Below are 20631 nucleotides of genomic sequence, written 5' to 3'. Positions count from 1 at the left end.
ATGCATGTTGCCACATATTGCTAGATCCTTTGGGATGGGTCGGTCTCCTCCAATGGAATAGCACGGGGAAGCTTGATGGTTCGTGGTAGGGTGGATATCACCTTGATGATGCTCTCTCTCCGCCTCATGTTACAAAAAAGGAACTAGTTGAGGGTTGTAATGCAATTAGTAATATATCATTTGTCTTGTGTCTTGCTAATTGAGATGAGTAGGTGACTCTTACTTGATTGTATATTTTTTTCATTTCTACTACTATAGCTTGTATTTTTTTGACAGAGCACAACTGATATAATTAGTTTTGGTTGCAGTATCTTACTGGACTTATGATAATAGTGCTGCTTGTAGATTTATTATATTTGTTGGAAAGAAAAAAAATTGTCTAAGTGTTTGATTCTTATTTCCAGTCAACATTATGTGCAGTTTATTTCTTAATTTATATACCTTAGTAAGTGATTGAGGAGGAGTTGTTACAATTAGCTTGTGGGCCAAGGGGTCGAATTGACTTGGTTGGTCATTCCGCGCTCTTGGGCTTAGTTGTGGGCTTAGTCACGGGATTCACCGAATTTCAAGGAAGAAATTTGAAATCCGCCGAATTTCATGAAAATCTGAAAAATTCGTTTAAGTTTGCCCAAATTCGTACGGAGAAGGGAATGCTAGAAACCCACGGAAGGGATTCTACATCAGCAACTACTTCGTTCCAGATTTGCCGCAATTGCATCCAGATCGCATCGCGGTCACATCCATCGTGTCAATTAGGTCTTCCCTTGCGATTAATTTTCTTATTCCTGACCCGTATATAAAAGCTGTGTTTAATGTTTTTAACTTTTTATCTTCTTTATAAAACATGTAAATGGGAATTAATGGGGAATGGGTGGCTATTAAAAGACGCCCCCCTATTTTCTATTTTTTATAAAGTTTAATATATTAAAATGTATAAATATTGTTTTATTTTGTTTTTATCTTGTACACATTTTGTTTTTATATTGTTTTATTTTGTTTTTTGTTTTTTTAATATATTATAATGTTTACATTAAAATATAATATTTTAAAATATATTTTTTAGATTTTTAATTATTAATATATATAATATATATAATAATATATAAAATTTAATATATTTATTAAATTTTTTTATTTTGGTAGTTTTGTGGATTTATTTAGTTATATTGGTCGAATTTAATGTTGAATTTTTTTTTCGAATTTTTCCCCTTGTCGAATTTCATCCGAATTTTATTGTTGGCGAACTCGAATTCAAATTCAAACCTTGTGACTTAGGTTGTGGGGAATAGTCTCCTAGCGTCCTACCGTGCTTTCCCATCAAATTCCTAATATGATTGGCTGTTGTGGATTCAATGTATTTAGGATACATTGTTTTCAATAGGGATTCTTTATGATCATACTACTTAATTAATTATAATTTGCTCTACGTTTACTTGCCGTTATGTAATTTATTTATAGAATACTCTTTGTAAATCAGTTAGATTTTTGAAATTGTTATTTTTGGGCAAAAATCAGGTATATTCCAAGAGGGGGCATTACAGATGGGAGGTGTTTGACACGCATGCAAGGATAAACAAAGTTGTTAATGAGCTAAGTCAGGAAGATTCTGCTGTTCATAATATTTTGGAAGAGCTATGACAAAAGAAATTGCCATTAAGGGAACCAATAACAGCATGCACCAGAGAAACCTACTGTACTTGGTAAATTACAACATCTAATATAGGTAGTATGATATTTGCCACTACACAAAGCTGGTTTTTCCCTCTTAGGAGGGTTTCTAAGATAATATTTTGAGTTCTTGTGTAAACTTCTTTTATTGCAGCATGATTTCTTCTTAATTTGATCAGCATCTTTCTCTCTCTAAACTTGTCATTTGAATTTACAAGAAGAGCAATATGTTAGCATAAACTTGAATTCTTGAATTCTACTTAATTTAGAGAGTTTACCTGCCCCTTGGCTAGTGTCCCCAAGACATTGGAAGGGCTAGGCACATCTCTTAGCCATCCCGTCTCCAAGGAAACAAGGGACACATCCCTAGAACATGTCCAAGAGGCATCCACACTTTCCTAGGATGGCTCAAGATGTATAATATTCAACGACAACCATCTCAAGGATGACCGGACATCCCCAAAGTCAAATATTTTTAAAAAAACATGATTCGTTTAAAAAAAAAAGCATTGTGGACCCATACCTATTTTACAACCCTAAAACCTAGGTTACCGGTTCGGGTTCGGGCAATTTGCCTTTTGGGTTCGTGGGTTGGGTTCGCCTAAAACCTAGGTTACCGGTTCGGGTTCGGGCAATTTGCCTTTTGGGTTCGTGGGTTGGGTTCGCCCGTATATATAGATATGCAAAAATTTAAAGAAATATTTAAAAGGCAAAAAAATTAATTTTTTAATGTTTAAAAGTCACTTTGATGTGACTTAACCCAGTTGGTCGCCTGTGTTCACCCGAGTTCGGCCAGGGTTACGAACCCACAAGGAACCCAAGGCCCCTAGGGTGAACCCTAGTTGAACTAGGCACGCACCAGGACCCACATGAACCCGGTTTGTGCTAGATGCCTCAAACAAGCAAACCCGACAACTATAAAAAACTAATCCAACTACCCTCAACAAATACTACCTGTTGTGACGTATTCACACATCACCCCATTGCAAATGGGTACCCCCCACTTTTGCTTTCTAGGTTGTCTTAGAGTCTTTGCTATTAATCTTTGCATTGAAGGAATAGAGTTTCTCAAGTAGCTAGAAGGTCATCAAGTCAGGTTGGTCTCCTTAGGGTGGAGTGAAGACAGTCGGTTGAGAGCATGAAAGTAGATCTAGAACCCCTTGGATCATGCTTAGGTTTCTTGTGTTATCTGATCATATTTCTAGTTGCAAGAGTAAACCTTGGTTGAATGAATTGCGTCCTCCTTGAATTTCACATAGACCCCTACACCTTGTTGAGATTTGAGATCAAAACTAGTAACTCTTGTCCTTCCAAAGGACATAGAGTGAAATTTTTTATCAAGTCTTGTCCTTAGTGAGGTCCTAGAACGAATTTTCAAGCATGTACCTTGCAAGGGATCAAGAGTGAATTTCATCTTCAAGGACATGTACCTTCCTAAGGGTCCAGAGCGAAAATTTTGCTAAGTTGAGTACCTTGCAAGGGATCACGAGCAAATTTATCCAAGTGAAGATCGAGAGAAAAAATTTTGAAGTCTTGTACCTTCCAAAGGTCCTAAGGTGAATGTTGAATTCATGTCCTTGCCAAGGTCCTAGAGCGAAAATTTCACCAAGGTCATGTCCTTACCAAGGGAGCGAATGTCCTTGCTAAGGTCCTAGAGCAAATGTCCTTGGAAAGGTCTTAGAGCGAACTTTGTCCAAAATCAAGTATGTACCTTGCAAAGGGTCAAGAGCGAATTTGGAGAGATCATGTCCCTTGCAGCCTATTTAGAGCAAATTTGTCTCAGTTATGTACCTCGACCACCAGTTAGAGCAAATTTTGAGTTTTGTCCTTCCAAAGGTCCTAGAGCGAATTTTGAGTTGTGTACCTTGGAGAGGACATGGAGCGAATTTCTCACCTTGACCATGTACCTTGCTAAGGACATGGAGCGAATTTCTCACTTTGACCATGTACCTTGCTAAGGACATGGAGCGAATTTTTTCATGAAGGCATGTACCTTGCTAAGGACATGGAACGAATTTCTCAAATTCAAACATTTTGGCAAGAGGTGAAGTTGGCTATCATGGGAAAGGTGATTTGTTATTTTAAATCAAGTCGGCCTTATGGGAAGAGACACCTCTTTTACCCTAAAGCGCCTATAAAGGAAGGGTCAAAACATTCATTTTAACCATCAATTCAAACATATACTTCTCTCCAAGTGTGAATTTGAGAGCAGACCTAGCGAATTTCTTCAGCAAGGTAGCGAATTTTATCAATACATGAGCGAATTTCATCACAACATAGCTGAGCTGCTGCAGCACAAGGGTGAAATAAGACATTAAAGATACAGATCTGATGTTTTAGGAAGGTGAATTCATCATACAGCAAGAGGGAGCAAATGTACCCAGCTAGGAGACATACCAACTAGTAGACTTCATCATTAGACAGCCCAGATTTACCCTTCGACATTAAATCTGTCTTCCACACAGTGAATTCATTGATTATTATCAGCCTCCTCTTGATCAGATTTAGTGAAAAACCACATAAAAGCAGAGTGAGAGGTCAATTTAAAACAAGATGTGTGTGAAGATCATATGTTATGTATTTGATACTATACTTGCTTTGTTTTGCAGATATGTAGGGAAGATGATACTACTTCGAGGCAAGATAAGCAATCAAAAGATGAAGGAATGACTTGACCATGACAAGTACTTCCTATCACCACTATGCAGGATCAAGAGGAGACTTCATCAGCAAACACAAGAACATCAAGGAAGAGAAGATCTCAAAGTGTTTAAAGACTCTCACCACCTCAATTGCATAGCTGCAAGCAATATATCCGGATATATCTTCAAGGTTCTCATTCTATCACATTGACATGGAGAGATCACAAGAGTGCAAAGGAGAAATCATCCAACTACCTCAAGGCACTAGTCTATCAAGGAAGGATAACCTACATGATAGAGGAATGTTTGACAATCTTGAATTCCCGAAGGAATTCAAGAATCGAAGTCAATACATTGAAGAGTTACATTCAACCAGGTGCACCATTCATCAAGTGTATCAAGAACAAGGGAGGAACAATCAAGGTCATCGCACAATATCAAACATGAACAAAGAAGCAGATAGTTTTAGAAGAGTTAATCAAAGTCCGCTTCTCATCAATCATCACATTGAGCAACTAAATAATGTTGAGTATCAAGAGATATTGCTCAACGTTCCTTGACCAAGCACAAGTGCAAGATTGAGGTGGCAGCCCCATCATCCCTTCCACCAATCAATGAAGTCCACATCGACACGTCTAAGTTCAATGAATCAAGCTCATACATGAATGCACAAACTCCAATGTACCCACCCTTGATATCTATTGGTCCACGCTCATTGAATGTAATTTTCTCATTGGCTAAGGAGAGTTTGTTGTAACAAACCCTAATTAGGGTTTCATTGTAAGTCTCGGCCATTGATGGAGAATCAATCCTGGCCGTTCATTGTAAATGAGCTCTCTATATAAAGCTCAAACTCTTCATTTGTAAGGGTTAATAGTGAATAGAATAGTGAGTAACCAATAATTAGTGAATAAGAATAGAATAGAGGATAGAATAGAAGTAGATTAGGAGAGGGAAGAATTGTTGGTATGACTTGTAAATGAGATACTCTTTTCATTGAAGTTATGGTGAAATTTGTTATTTCAACAAACCTCATGGTTCTACTTCTCAATTTATTTCCATGTTGATTGGATTGAATGGAAGAAGTTGTTGAATGTATTTGTATGGAATCCGTTTAGTCCATACCACTAACCTCTTGCTAATTGTAAGTGCGCCTTGTGTGGTCAACTGGAATGATATGAGCTTAACTTCAAATCATTCTACTCTCATTGCTTATGCATTAACTTGAACGGTGATCAATGTTTGATGGAATTGATTCGAACATCTTTGGAATCTCCTTAGAAGATTGCACTAAACTTATGTCAAATTATTCAAGTTGATGGTGAGACCTCGCTCAGTAAGGTTCCATATAGTCATTCATCCATGTTCTTACATTCTAGGCCTTAGAATAGACCTTCTCAACCCTTTACCTTTTGCCATTTTTTTTTCAAAATCAAGTTAGTTTAGGACAAAGAGCATCAACATATAGCATCATTAGATGATCGAGTTCCAACAAATCAAGCATTCAGGCATTCGAATGTAAGTCCCCTTGTGATTCCAGCATAATCACATCAAACCAATGAGCTTATCCACACGTAGTGACCCTACATCCATGAACCTTGGAGTCTTCTCAAGTGATCCTTAAGCTAATCTTCAGCATTTGAGAGATTTTGTTCAAGAGAGGACAAGATACCTTGGGTATTTTATTTTGTGTTCGCATGTGCATAACAAAACACATCAACACTACCAATGTCTGATTTTTGCATCTGATAAGAAGAAAAGGGGGAAGATATCTTAAGGCAAAAGAAGATTTTTAGTCACTTTCAGCATCTAGGATCATTGAAAGGTGAACCACACTCCTTTAAGTTTGTTTTCATATTTTTTGGCTTTATCAAACATCTTAAGAGGTTTTTTTCTGCTGTTTTTTTTTTCTTTTTACAGTTTGCTGTTTCAAATTTGAGTATCTTGAAGTTTAGCTTAAATAAGCAATGGTTTGATGTTCTTTTTTCTTTTTACTCTTTGCTGTTTAAAATTTCAGTTTCTTTTTACCGTTTGCTTTTTAAAATGTCATATATGCAAAAATCATTTTCATAGGAGGTATAGCAAGGTTAGGCACCATTTATTAGGTAAGCTTGAACATGGGATTAGAATTTGTAAGGACATAAATTTTGAAAAGATGGTTGAAAGGGCTAGATTGGTTGTGAAGGGTGATGCAAGAACGAAGGCATACCCATAGTATCCATTCAAAATATTCCAATGTAGCAAATGTTGCTAGTAGGGATGCGAGAAGAGAGGGTTCTAATTGAGGGAAAAGGAAGGCTGCTACTTTTGGGGAGCAAAATAAAATGGCAAGGTTGTCAAACTTGCATGCACAAGAGGATGTCAATATTTAGTAACAATTTTTTTTTTATGTAAATGTCGTCCCCATTTCATATGGCATGCTCTCTTATGCCCCCCATAGAATATAGATTTCATTCCACCCTCCTTGAAAAACGATATATATTCCAAGGTGAACGTCTTGATATAGATTATGAGACAAATATGGATTAGGATAGGTTGCTCCATTGTCACAAATGAATGGACTGATATTTGACATCAGCTACTCAATAACATTATTGTTACATGTTCAATTGGCTCCCACTTTCTTAGAGCTATTGATTGCTTTGAGAAACGCAAGGATGCAAATTTCCAATTTCAGATCTTAAAGGCGGCCATAGAGGAGGTTGGGCCATCTAGTGTTGTGCAAGTTGTGGCTCAACTCATGTTTGTAAGCTAGCTAGTTTGATGGTTGAGAACACACACAAACATATTTTTTAGACTCCATGTTATGTTCATGTTTTAAGCAATACCTTGTAAAATATCGAGAATATAGATTGGGTGAAGATAGTGGTGACTGAAACTAGAGATGTAGAAATGTTTATAGGTAACTGCTACACATCACTTGCACTATTCAGGGATTTTTCAACAAAGGAATTCCTCGAGCCAAAGGAGAATAGATATGCTGGCTATTCCATTTTGTTGGAGACGATGTTGGAGGTGTTAATTTTAAGCAATCAGATGTTAATCTAACCAATTAAATTATAATCAGACTGTGAATAAACAGTAACAATAATAAAACACAAGACACCAATACCCTGGGAAAACCTCCCTCTTGGAGGTGAAAAACCCAGCCTTAAATATGATATGTATTATCTCAATTGTAGGCAATTACAATATAGCAAACTTATCTCAGATTGCTGTCCAAACAGCAAGTTGGCGAGGTAATGAAGGATGCAGCCCTAACCAACAGCAGATGACCAAAAGAGAAGATCAGCAGCAGATGTCTAAGATAGGCTGGAGCAGAATTGCTGAAGATCTTGACAACTTCGCCTAACAATATCCTTGACTGAATTCGCACAAGTGAAGAGTTCGCTAATATAGGAGAGCAGATTGCATTTGCTAAGAATGATTGTGTAAATGACTTCATCTTGAAGTGGTTTATATATCACCCTTTTGGCGCTAATCATCCTCAAGTCGGCTTGTATGATAATTAATTAATGTTGTATTTTCATTATACATTTCCCACGTTAGATATTTGGGTCCAGCCCAATAGTCATTGAATTGCCTTTCCACGTTACATTTGGGCCCAGCCCAATAACATAATTAATTGCTTCCCACGTTACATTTGGGTCCAGCCCAATAACAAATTAATTGAGATAATACATATGAATTTTAATTGTCATTTGACAACATTAAAATTCGATAATCAGGTATCCGAACTAGCTAACATTTTCAACAGGAGGTGCAAGAAGCTCTACAATTTGTGGTTGTTTGTGGAGAGTGGAAAAAGTGGGCTGGATCAAAGTCAGAAGGCAAAAAGGTGAGACAAAAATACTTGACACTTGGAGGACCATATGAGGTAAGAAATTTAATATGTTTGCTAAGTTGCTATCAGTTTTAAATTTTAATTTCTAATTTTGTCATTTCAATTTGATAAATTTAAGCATTCATTTTTACCTTTTGTTTTCAAAATATTACTTTTTTATTTTGATTTTTTAAATGTTGCTTGTAGACATATTTTCTATATTATCACCTATTGTGGGGGTAATAAGATATGTTGTAATGTCCCCTTCCTAAGCACTGACAGCTTGGTGACTATTAGCCTATTCAACAAGTTCTCAGAGGCTAATGAGTTTTGGTTAAGGAACTCTTGGGGACTTGGAGACCGTTCAATCCAGCTAATTTGGCATTAACACGTGTTGTTTTGAGCTCAGTTTGGTAACACTCGCATTATGACACTTTCTAAAGCGATTTTGAACAGTTTGTCTGTTTTTACTATTTCTAGTAAGTGATGGCCTGGGCACCGACTTGGTCAGTTGGCAGTGATTCCACTTTGGGTTAGTCAGTGACTGTATTTAATGATGATATTTTGGCATTAACTAGTGACCAGGGCATTTATTTTAAATAACATTAATGTATTAAGTTAAAAATATTTAACTCAATGTTATTTAAATTATAAAATGTCTTTATTAAATGGCGCCTAGGGAGCATAAGGATTTATTTAAAAAGGTGATTTTAATTGCTAAAATGAAGGGGACGCCTACATGGGGAGACATAAGAGGATTTCAAATTAAATAAAATATATTTTATTCCCAGCACAAGAATATGAACTTCTCCACCTCCAAAATAAGAGCTCAAGGTCTGCAAACACTAAACACCTCCTTTCAAACAAAGATGAATCCCAAATGCTAGGCATTTAGCCTCCAAAACCCTCATGCCCTTGCTGGAGTGTACAACTGGCTTGAGGAATGGTATGGCCAGCTTGAGAGTGATATAATCTGCTGTTAATGTCTTGCAATCTACTGCTTACTCCTTGTAGATTACTCAAGAATGACCCCTTCAAACATTGGAATACAAAATGAATCTTCCTCTCAATGAAGCCCAAATATAGTTTCTGAATGAAACCACCAGAAAACTCACCAAGAAAGATCTTTCACTTTCGAAGTGGATATCCTCTGTGAAGGTTTTCGTCCTCACAAAACCCTTGGATGAACGAAGTTCAAACCAGTAGAATCATGCTATCAAATCTCCAAAACATGAACGAAGAATGAGCTCCCAAGGCCTACTTATCCTTTCTCAAAACCCCACACCCAGTTGGGAATAAAATATATTTTATTTAAATTTGAAATCCCTTTAGGTCTCCCCCAGTAGGCGTCCCCTTCATTTAAGCAATTAAAATCACCTTTATGTTTCCTTCTACCCCCTAGGCACCACGAAATGAAGACACTTTATATTGTAAATAACATTGAGTTAAATATTTAATTCAACTTAATACATTAATGTTATTTAAAATAAATCCCCTGGTCACCAATCAAAATATCATCATTAAATACAGTCACTGACTATCCCAAAGTGGAACCACTACCAACTAACCAAGTCGATGCCCAAGCTGTCACTTACTAAAAATAGTAAAAATGGACAAACCGTCTGAAACCACTCCAATGCCAGAAACACATCCCTTATCATATTTGTCCCCAAAATGCTATGAAACGTAGAATCTTACAAATCATTTTGCTATGAGCATGTATATATATAACAAAAACACATCCCTTATCATACTCGACCCCAGTATGCTATAAAACATAGAATTTTACAACTCATTTTGATATCAAAGCAATTTCGGTATTTGTGGAATGTATGTGTGATAGTTATAAGAGCACAAAAATCCCAAATGGAGGAGTTGAATATATACATAACCATATTGGAAAACCACATAAGCAAATAGCAGAAAACCAACAATGGTTGGGCCAACCATAGTTCACAAGCTCTACAAGTACTCACCAAGTTGCTGAGTACTCTATTTTTTACTGCATGAGTTTTTACAAACATAGGAAAAACCCTAGTAAAATTGCCAATGTGGGTAAAACGCGTTTTTCACACTTCTTTTTTTTGCTATAAAGCATGCATTCTCCATTTGCACCCCCCTATTGTCGAGGTTCTTCAAAATCTACCAAACCTTCCTCATGATTTAAGTTGTCGAGTTTTTGTGGAGTCAAAAATATTGAGCTTGCCAAGTACTCTCCAAGTCTGAGTCTATGAACTATGGGACCAACAATAAGAGCACATGAAAAGAGAACAAATGAAGATAGTGCAAGTGCAAACCTACTTAGGGCATTGCTTGAGTGTCCTTCGTAGATAGGTTGTCATTATAAAATGCCCTCTCTATTGGGCCATTTGATTAAATGCAAGCAGCCCAATATACATTAATAAATGTTTTGTTAAAAGCATGCTTTAAATTTTGAAAAAAAAACCCTAAAATATTAGTGTAAATACAAAATGAAACAAAAAACACAATCACAAAAATGCATTTCCACTTCTCTATCACTCCAAACCTCCAAATCTTTTTTTGTCATTGTTCAAAGTTGCCGGTGTTTTTGAGTGTTGATGGATTGCAAAGACGTCTTTGATAAGAGCTACAAAGATATTTTATCTTGCATCAAGGATATTCATCATTCTAAGTAAGTTTTTTTTTCACTTTTTTATAAGTTTTTTAAATTTTATTTCCAAGCTTCCAAGTTCTTTTCAAGTTTTACAGATTGTTATTCGCTTTTTAATGCGTTCTTTTTTTCATTGTTGCTTTTATTTTTGCTAGGTTTATGTAGCATAGGGTTCCATTCTTTTTAATTTTCTAACATGAGTTTATTTTAGAACATGTAGGTGCAGGTATCCATATATTTTACAATGATTGCTAGTTTTGTTTCAAGGGACCAAGGAACAGAAAGAACTTTCAAATTTGACCAAGGATCACCTCTTTAGCTACATCTTACCATGATTGAGCAAAATCCTAGAGATGGGGATTATCTCTAGTGTTGTATTCAATGTCATAACAGGTATAAGAACTTGTATAGTTGAATGAAAGCTCACTTGTGTGCATTGACCAGCCAAAAAATCAAATTTGACTAGGGCTAAACAAAAAGGGGTTACCAAAGGAGCAAATTATCTCAAATATCTAGGAGCAAGTAGTGCAAAAAGTACAAAAAAAGAGCAAAACTAAAAAATGATCCTTTAGCCAAGAAAGGATCATGCACGCCATCTTTTGCTTTTCCAATAGTGGATGTCGTGCATCTTTCCATTATGACACCATCTTCTCAAGAACATGATAGCCCCTTTGTTTCGCACAAAAGAGGCCCATTAGAGAGGGCATTTTAGAATGAATCAAATGGCATTTTCAATGAGCACATTATGTGTTGTATTTACACAAATGTGCTTTCTTTCAACCTTGTGAAATCACCATATCGGCAAAAAATGGTGACGGCTATTAGTCAAACACCTGCAAGATATAGATGTCCTAGGTATGAAAAGATGTACACCACCTTATTGGCAAAAGAAAAAAAATTGTAGAGACATCTTTATAGCCAATCAGAGATTCATAGGCCACAACAATTGTCCATAATTTAGATAGATGGACAGATTACAAATACAAGCTCTTAATTAATGTCATTGCAATGTGCCCTAAAGGGGAATTGTTTTTTAAGGTAGTTAATTGTGAGTGACAAGTGAAGGATCCAAATGTCATTGCCAACATCTACATAGAGGCAATGAAGTTGGTAGGTGCTGAAAATGTTCTCCAAGTCATAATGGACAATGCTAAATATTATAGAGCAGCAAGTTTATTGGTGGATACAAAATGCAGGCATATTTTTTGGACAGTGTTTACCATACACTCACTCAACTTGGTGATTCAACATATTGGCACGCAAATTGAGTATATCAAAGAAATATACAGTAGAGTAAGGAGATTTGGATGTTAATGACAAATCATCACATCACAAGCCATGTTTAAGTCCTCCAAGTTGGAGTTATTGAAGGTAAGTTTATGTAATTTCAATTATTAATTTTTTGGTTTACTTTAAGTTGGCTATAAAAATTTAGTTAAAACATCTTTAAGTTAGCTATTAAAATTTAGTTAAAACATCTCTTTTTTTAAATTGTTTGATTTTTACACTATATAAAGTTATTGAGACTTGATTTGCATCACACACAATCATCCTAAGATGACTTGTGAAGGTGGCAAAGGCATTTAGCACCATTATCATCAACAACCTTTGGAGTGTATGGAGGTAGTCAAATTTAGAGGGCTAAAAAGGTCAGAGCTTTAGTCTTGAATGATTATTGGTGGGCTCTGTGAGATTTTGCCAAGATCAAGAGCTCAATGAAATGTACAAAATAGAGAGACAAAATAGGATAAGAATAAACTATATTCTCATCAATAGATAGATGATCAAAAGATCATAGTTGTTACATACAATGAATATGAGCCTGCTTATATAGGCAAGGCTATATGGATATGTGAGTACACAAACATGACATATGGCTCAATTAGAAACAAGGGTAGGTAGGAAACAGGTGTGGTAGGTAGGAGAAATAATAAAATATTCCACATGAGGTGGATCACCCACCGAAGGTGGAATTATCACTCCACAATAAGTGGATATGATAAAGTAGTAACAAGATCACACCATAAAAGGTGGAAATTCTCCTACACACACTATCCCAGTGTGGCACAAACACCCAAGTGTCTCATACCCAAACTACTATGAAATGCATTTCCTAAGTAAACTTAAGTAAGGTGTAATAATATCCATGATGAATAATTATTTACACCAATAGGCTCGTGTTGATAATATTTTTAGTTTCACTAAGCCAATCATGAGTATGATCAAGTTTGCCGATACAAATCAGCAATGATCGGGCAAAGTATGAATGGACTCCATATTAGAAAAAATAAAGATCATAATAGTAGCTAAGGAGAATGAACCTGCAAAAGCGTTTTTCAAATAGTGTAAAGAACCATTGATCACTGGAACAAGATGACCACACACTTGCATCTCCTAGCATTTGCTTTGTCACCCAAATATTTCTACACATAGACACTTTCCTTGCCCAAGAAAATAGCACCATAGAAAGATGCTAATGTTAAAGTAGAGTACAAGGCTGCAATTACTAGATTCTTCCTAGATCCAGATTTAGAGGACATTGTCATGCTAGAGTTTGGGAGTCCTATAACTTCAGGGAATCAGATTCTTAGTGCTCTTGGAGACAAGTACAAGTAGGACACTCACGCATGGTGATTCCTCCATGGCCAAGCCATTGTTTACCTACAGCCTCTTGTAATCAAAGTTCTATAATAGGTACACATTTTTTATTTAAAATCAATTTTCTACTTTTCTTTGGCAGCTATATATTATATTTTTATTTTATAATTGCAAATGTTGTATTGACTTTGACTCCAACAATCTCAACAAATAGTGAGTTCCTCTTCATTTGAGAGGAACAAGAGCATTTACTCTTTTATCCACTTAGTTTAGCATAACTGATTGGCTGCAAAAAAGGTAGATATGTTAATATATGTGCATTTCAACTTGCACCATTTGTCACATAAGTAAGTTGAATACATGGGGGTAATGAGGAGTTGGAATGTAGCCTCTTAAGTGTGCCAATTTGGATGCTTCTGTTGCATGGGTTGCCATGGTTTCCTTAGAGGATGAGGATGATCCTACACATGGTGCAGCTAGTGAGAGTGGCACTGTAGGTGTTTGTAGTTGAAACTAACCAAGTGGAGGTATTGATGGTCTCAGAAGAGCAAGATAAAGACTATTGATTTGCCATTTGACATTGAATTATCTATTATCATTATTGTAATTGTTTTTGCAAATTATGGGTAGTTTTACTTAATTTATATATTGGATATAGGATCTAAATGTGCCAACTTGGATGCTTCTATTGCTTGGCTTGTCATAGTTTCCTTAGAGGAATGGGAAGCAAAACACATGATGCAGCTAGTGGGAGTGGTGCTGCAGTTGTTTGTGGTTCAAACGAACCAAGTGGTGACATCGATAGTCTCAATGAAGAGCAAGAGAAAGATTATTTATTGTAACTTGGTAATGATTTGACCTTTGACATTAAAATATCAATTATCTTTATCACTACCACCTGTGTTTTCAATTACATACATCATTTTTGCAAATTATAAATGTATTACATGGCTATACCAAACTTGACAAACAAAGTCATCATACAGGAAAACCCAAACCCAGACTAGCAACATAGTATTCAAGTAATGAAAGAAAAATGCCCATACTTTGGAAACTTCTCACCCTCAGCATAAGGTATTTTCACCCTACAGTTGAACCACCTCCTCTAGCTGAACACGGTAGCTTATAGAGAGTCCCAAAACCAGATCATTAGGATCTTGTATGAAATATCAGATCTGGAATCTTAGTGTTTCATTCCTAAAACAATGTCTTGGTGAGTTATGAGGTGAGTAAACAAGAATTAAAATTTTCTTATACCATTGCTGCATGTTCAATCCATCAACCAAACAATGGAGGCCCTTATATGAGCATATAGCATCTTAGGGACTTTGTGATCGATAAAAGTTATCTTGTGAGTGGGCTTTCACTGGAGTTCCTTCAACAGAAACCTTAATCCTCTCAAGGTCTCCTATTAACTGTTATTATTTTATTCTGATTTCTCATATTAAAGCAAGTAAATAGCGTGAGAATTGAGTTAGAATTGAGAACTTGAAAATATTTCATAAGGAAACAGAAAATGATGTGGTACAATAGACAAAAAAGATAATAGGTTTCTTAAACCTGAATTTACACCGTAGCAAATAGATAAAATATGTGTGTATATAAGAAAATAAAAAAGAGTATGTTGTACCTCATATTTATAAGTTGTTAGTTGATTCAAACTCAGAGAAATATATTGAAAACCATCTTTACCTGCTGGAGTCGCCTAAGGTTTGCACACATATCCAATCATCACTGTCTCCATCCTCTACCCAAACCTGACAATAGGAACATAACATTTGCAGTGATTGATTGTAATTCATCAAATAAGCACACGACATTATTGGCAGTAAATATGCATCTGATGCTGTGAAAACAAAACATTACTGTTCATATTTCTCAAAGCTATGGTATCAGTTACAGAAAACTCCATAAACCTTTATAGAGTTGTCGTAGCTTGCAGAAATCAAAATCTCATGCACAGGATGCCATTGCACCATCTTCACATCTTGAGTATGGCCTTGTAGTACAGAGACACACTCAAACTCATTCCCAGGTTGGACTTCCCAGATCCAAACAGACTTGTCACGACCACATGTAGCAAGTAATGAACCAGATGCACTCCAAGAAACACTTTTGACTTCATTCTCATGACCCTGTAATGAAACTATCAGAAACTCTACGAAGATCCAAATAATAAAGAAGACCGAATCCGCAAAACTCACCTCTAAGGATGCAACACATTCAAATTCACCACCAACATTTTCCCAGATTGCAGTTGTTGCATCAAAACTTGCTGTTGCAAGTAACTTCCCATTAGGTGACCATGCACATGACCTAACAGTTCTTGTATGTGTTTCTTCCAAAACAGCCTAGTAAGCAAAGATATATACCACAGTAAGAGCAATATAAACCATGTCAACAAGCACGTAGATGAATAAAGTAAATAATCCATGACCTTTACCACATTTCAGTGGCAAGAATATCAACAGTAAAGGGAAAACAAAACAATTTTTTTAAAATATCACTATTAACATGAAACAAAAGCTCATCGTTTTATTTGATCAATATGTCATGCAGGTCCCTGTTGAGATTAAGTTATAGAGATCAACTCCATTTAATTTCATTTGTAAAGATTCACGCAATGATTGGATTATAAAAGGAAATGGCATGCCACCAGCCATAATCCATATATCATCTAGTGTCTGCTTTCTTTTTACTAAAGTATGTCTATATTTATAACAAGTTGCACAATCAAGGTTAAGCTTGATTTGGAAAAAATTACCAGAGTTCCTGAATAAGCACTATTTGCTGTTTTATACTGTCATCGGAACCTTTCATCACAATAGCCTTTAACATTCTGCTTTCAGATGACTACTAAAGTCAAAGGTGCATTTCCTAGATAACTACAAACACTTGCTACTGTATCATTTATGTATAATCACAAAAACCTTGGCGCACTCTAAATTTGCTCCTTCAAGCATTGCAAGTACTTATTGGCAGAATTTAATTAAGTTAATCAAAATTGTTACTGCTTTAAAAAGCCTATTAATAAAGGCTATCAATTGATTTTGTGGCAACTGTTAGGTGAATCTACTTTTATTTGTCACGATTCCAGCATTTAAACATTCCATGAGCAATAAACTGAACTCCTTGTCAGATGAATGAAAAAACACCATATGATAATCTTGAGCAGTAAAATGTCCAACATATAAGACCACACAAGGCCTTATTTGCCGCTTATCTGAGATAACCATCTCAATATCAGAACTTGTAGAACAAGCACGCTACAAGGTTAACTAATGCCAACATGCCTCCCACAAATGAGGATGTTTACAACAATCTTAAGACACCCAAGCCACTTCAGATCTAAACTCGCCACAATACAACAATTTCACATTTTGCAGAGCTCAAATAGCATGTAGCCTATTGCCTTAATGTATTTTAAAGTAGGCATAAACATGCACCATGTTTCCAACAAGTGGAACTTTTCAAGCAGACCTCTTATTGCTTTACCTCAATATTACATAAATGAACTGAAAAGAGTATTGATTTACCATATGCTATAACTAATTAACAAGTATGACTGCTGTTACTTCAAAACAGATCTCCATAGATCAAAGCTCAAGAGTTCTATAATACAGAGCAAGTTCAAAACAATAAGCTCCACAACTCAAATGCACATCAAGATGGTAACAAGGCTAGCTTCTATAATGATACTATAACTTTCATGACATGCCCAGACATAGCACAGAGGTGCATGGCATAATGACAAGATGCCATAATGAGTTACATTTGGAGAAGCAAGTGGTGGATGCTATGTGTTCAATTCAATGGATTTGAGGTCTTCCATTGAAAAATGGCATGAACATGGCATCGGTGAATATAGTGGTTGATAGTGAACCAGATCTCCTTCTCGTGTTCATGAAGATTGGGGTTCCACTTCTTAGATGGAATGAGTTAATTTTATGTTGATGTTCATCACAGGGACTGTTGTAGCTAATGCTATGAGTTCTACTAATTTTATTGTGGTTCTTTATTTTTGTTTGGTTCATACTTAATAGAAAAAACCCCTTTATTGCTTTTCTAGTAGTATATGCCTTAAGTATGCTAACCTTATATGGCTAATCTTGATTCTACAAGAACTTAAATATTCTAATTGGAAACTGAAAATTTGACCAGTGGATCATATATCCAATACACAAATATGACGGATTGGTAAAAATAGTGGTTTTATTTCAAGCTACTTTCTAGACCAGAGGAATTTGATTTTATATTTTCTGTCCACATTTTATTCACTGCTTACCGTGTACATGTCATCTCCGAAAATACCAACTCTACTCGTTAGTTAGCATTCTTCAAATTGTTTCGTTCAAGATGCCCAATCGGGTATGATAAACCCTTTATCCCATACATTGGAGACGAGACTATTAGGCATTTAGCAAATGAAAAGCTGGGACGATTCTTTCTACAAGAAGATGTAATATCGAGATCATCCTTAAGAAATAACACCTGCACTGGCTACTTAACATTCTGAGATAGCAGAAAATCGAAGTGGCACAAAAAAATTCTCATCAAATCTTTGCAAGTGAAGGACTATAATCATTATTTCCCTTTTGGCATAAACATAGCATGATTTCAAAACTGACTCAAGAGGGCTAGCATTTAAAATGGATACGTTCAAAATAAAAAAAATGCAGAAAGTATTTTCCCAAAATTTAAGGCTTCCCCCGGTGTTCTTGAAATTAAGCATTCGATCCTACCAAATTCTTCTCAACTTTCTTTCAAAAAAAATTGATCTTCCTTAAGTTTCAAGATTTTCTTCTAACCGGTTTGCAGGCTAAGTTTGCCACGTGATTGGTAGAGGGAAATTGATCTTGTACTTTGCAAACCATGGACTTTATATATTCAGGTCAAGTAAGAGATTGCAGTTGCCAATCATTGACAGCAGAAGCCACACAATACCTATAAACTAAGGCTAATCTACTCTCACAATTCATAGATCATAGAAACACATTGCTGAAGGAAATTAGAAGAAAGCATGGCAGGGCACTGACCTTACAAACCCAAGAAGAAGACGCAGTGGAAGGGGCTGGAGTGTTTTCCCATATTCTGACAGTTTTATCACCACTGCAAGAGGCGAGCAAAGAGGGAGCTCCCCCACTTCCACTGACAGGATTCCATGCTACACCCCATACTCTGTCTGTGTGCCCTTCCAGCACCTCAACCTCACTTAACTGCACCGCTTCAATCTCCTCTGATCTCATATCTGCCTTCAGATTTCACCAATATGGGTATGTGCTAAATCCCTTTCTCGTTTGACTGCAGTTGCTACAAGTCCGGTCCGAAAAAAGGAATCAATCCATGGGGTTATTTAGTTAGAGAGGAGAGAAACATGAAACTGTAAAACGCATAGACCAACAAGTTCATTGGCTTGGGGGCACCACTAACAAAATTTAATACTTCAACTAAAAGAGAAAATTGCAAGGTCGGAAATAAAATAAAATAGAGTTTGTAATCTAAGAGAGTCGGAAGGAGAAGAAGGAGAAACTTTAGTTATGCGGGGATGAATGTGTCACAACATTAAAGTTGTGATTAGTAATATAATATTCAAAGAAAATATTATATGGGAGATAGGCAAAAATATTTTTAGTGTTGTTACTGTCTTATATTTATTTATTGATTATTTGATCTTTTTGAACTCTTAATTAGTTTTTAAGAATTTTAGAGTAAAATTATTTAAGAAATTTTAATTTTGTAAGAAAGAAATAATTTGAAAAGTTAATTTATTAATTTCAATGATGATTATTAAAAATATTGGTGACATTGTAAATATTAATTTTAAGAAAGATTAATTTATAAAAAAAATTAAAATATATTTTATTTGTAAATCTTTTTTTAAAGAATTCTACATTAGAGATAAGTATTACTATTTTTTTATTTTTTTATTTTTCATTTAGAAATGATAGTATAGATCATTTGTTTTTTATGTTTTCTCTCTAATTTTAATATATGAGATATGTTTAGTTGTGTTAATGGATCTTATTTTAGTTCAACTAATGTAATGTAAATTTAAAGTAGATTAAATTTTACAATACAAAATATAATAATTAAAGACTTCAAATTTCCATAGTCCATATTGATAGCTTGTAGATTTTTGGATCAAATTCTGTGAGCATCCTTCATCCACATTTCAGGTCACATTACACGATCCATAATCAGATTGATTCACAGGAGAAGAGAATAGATAGTTGTGTAGCAAATCAACTAGTTAAATGGATGGGGAGAGGGAGTGACTCAAGAATGAAGGCAATTATATGGAAGATTCAACTAGATTTTAAATTTCAAAAATGAGAAGGGGAATTGAGAATGTGGGAGGACAACTAGAGAGAGATAGGACTAGTTAGGAAAAATAACTCAAAGAATTATAAGAAACGCCAAAGAGAAAAGGTGAAAGACAAAACTATATATACATAAATAAAAATGAAAAGAAGAATGCTTAAAAGAATTAACATATGAATATATTAAAAAGGATGTGTGTGGAGTTAGGATTACTATATATGCAACAAGAAAGAGAGAGTGGAGGAACTAAATAGTCAAATATATATGTTTAAGTTGTATTTATATATATTATTTTGAGAATATGTATAAATATAATATATTGACTAGATTATAATAAGAACTTGAGAAATCAAACTAAAATTCATTATATAGTAATGATATTTCCTAATTTCATCTTTTATTTTCATTGTCTCTTATTATTTGTTGAGTTGTTTTTTCTAACTAGCTCTATCTCTCTAATTGTCTTCTCCTATTTTCAATTATCTTTCTTATCCTTTTTTCAATCTAATAATCTAGTTGGCTCTACCATTTAATTGTCTTGGTTCTTGTGTCATCATCCCCTCATCTATTTAGCTAGTTGGTTTGCTACACAATTATCTATTCTCTTCTCTTACTTATCATCTTGACAATGGATCATTTAGTGTGATCAAAATATTGATGAAGAAAAACTACTCACACAATTTTTTTCAAAAATCTACACGATGTGAATACATGACGATGTTATTTAAACAATAAAAAATATATTAACACTTCCAATTTAATTCTCACGTATAAAATTCAACTCTTACATTGAAAAAATAAAAGAAACAAGTTTATCATAACTTTATATACAACAATCTTGTAGGTCTTGCTATGTTTCTTACTTCGTGCCCTTCTTATCCCTAGTCTCTATGTGAGCTTCCTTTTCATTTTTATTTTCAATGACCTCCTTTTTCTTTTTTTCTAGT

At 35.2% G+C, this 20631-nt stretch overlaps 1 protein-coding gene across 2 annotated transcripts in view; it reads right to left on the bottom strand.

The window, feature by feature from the left end:
* LOC131038137 (protein CIA1) overlaps nt 1-18856 on the bottom strand; it is a 41572-nt gene extending 22716 nt beyond the window's left edge. Inside the window, exons 1-4 of one of the 2 annotated variants that reach the window (XM_057970468.2) lie at nt 18400-18856; nt 15568-15714; nt 15280-15498; nt 15056-15120 (exon numbers count right to left, since the gene is read on the bottom strand). In XM_057970468.2, the coding sequence (XP_057826451.2) occupies nt 15056-15120; nt 15280-15498; nt 15568-15714; nt 18400-18609 (641 nt within the window). In that variant the 5' untranslated portion in view covers nt 18610-18856. The remainder of the gene's footprint in view (nt 1-15055; nt 15121-15279; nt 15499-15567; nt 15715-18399) is intronic. The other variant, XM_057970467.2, reaches the window with a different exon arrangement.
* Between the last annotated feature and the right edge of the window lie 1775 nt (nt 18857-20631).

Source organism: Cryptomeria japonica, chromosome 11 (genome assembly GCF_030272615.1).
Source record: "Cryptomeria japonica chromosome 11, Sugi_1.0, whole genome shotgun sequence".
Taxonomy (NCBI): Eukaryota; Viridiplantae; Streptophyta; class Pinopsida; order Cupressales; family Cupressaceae; genus Cryptomeria; species Cryptomeria japonica.
The sequence above is the reverse complement of the archived record's forward strand: the minus strand, read 5'-3'. Positions and strand labels throughout refer to the sequence as shown.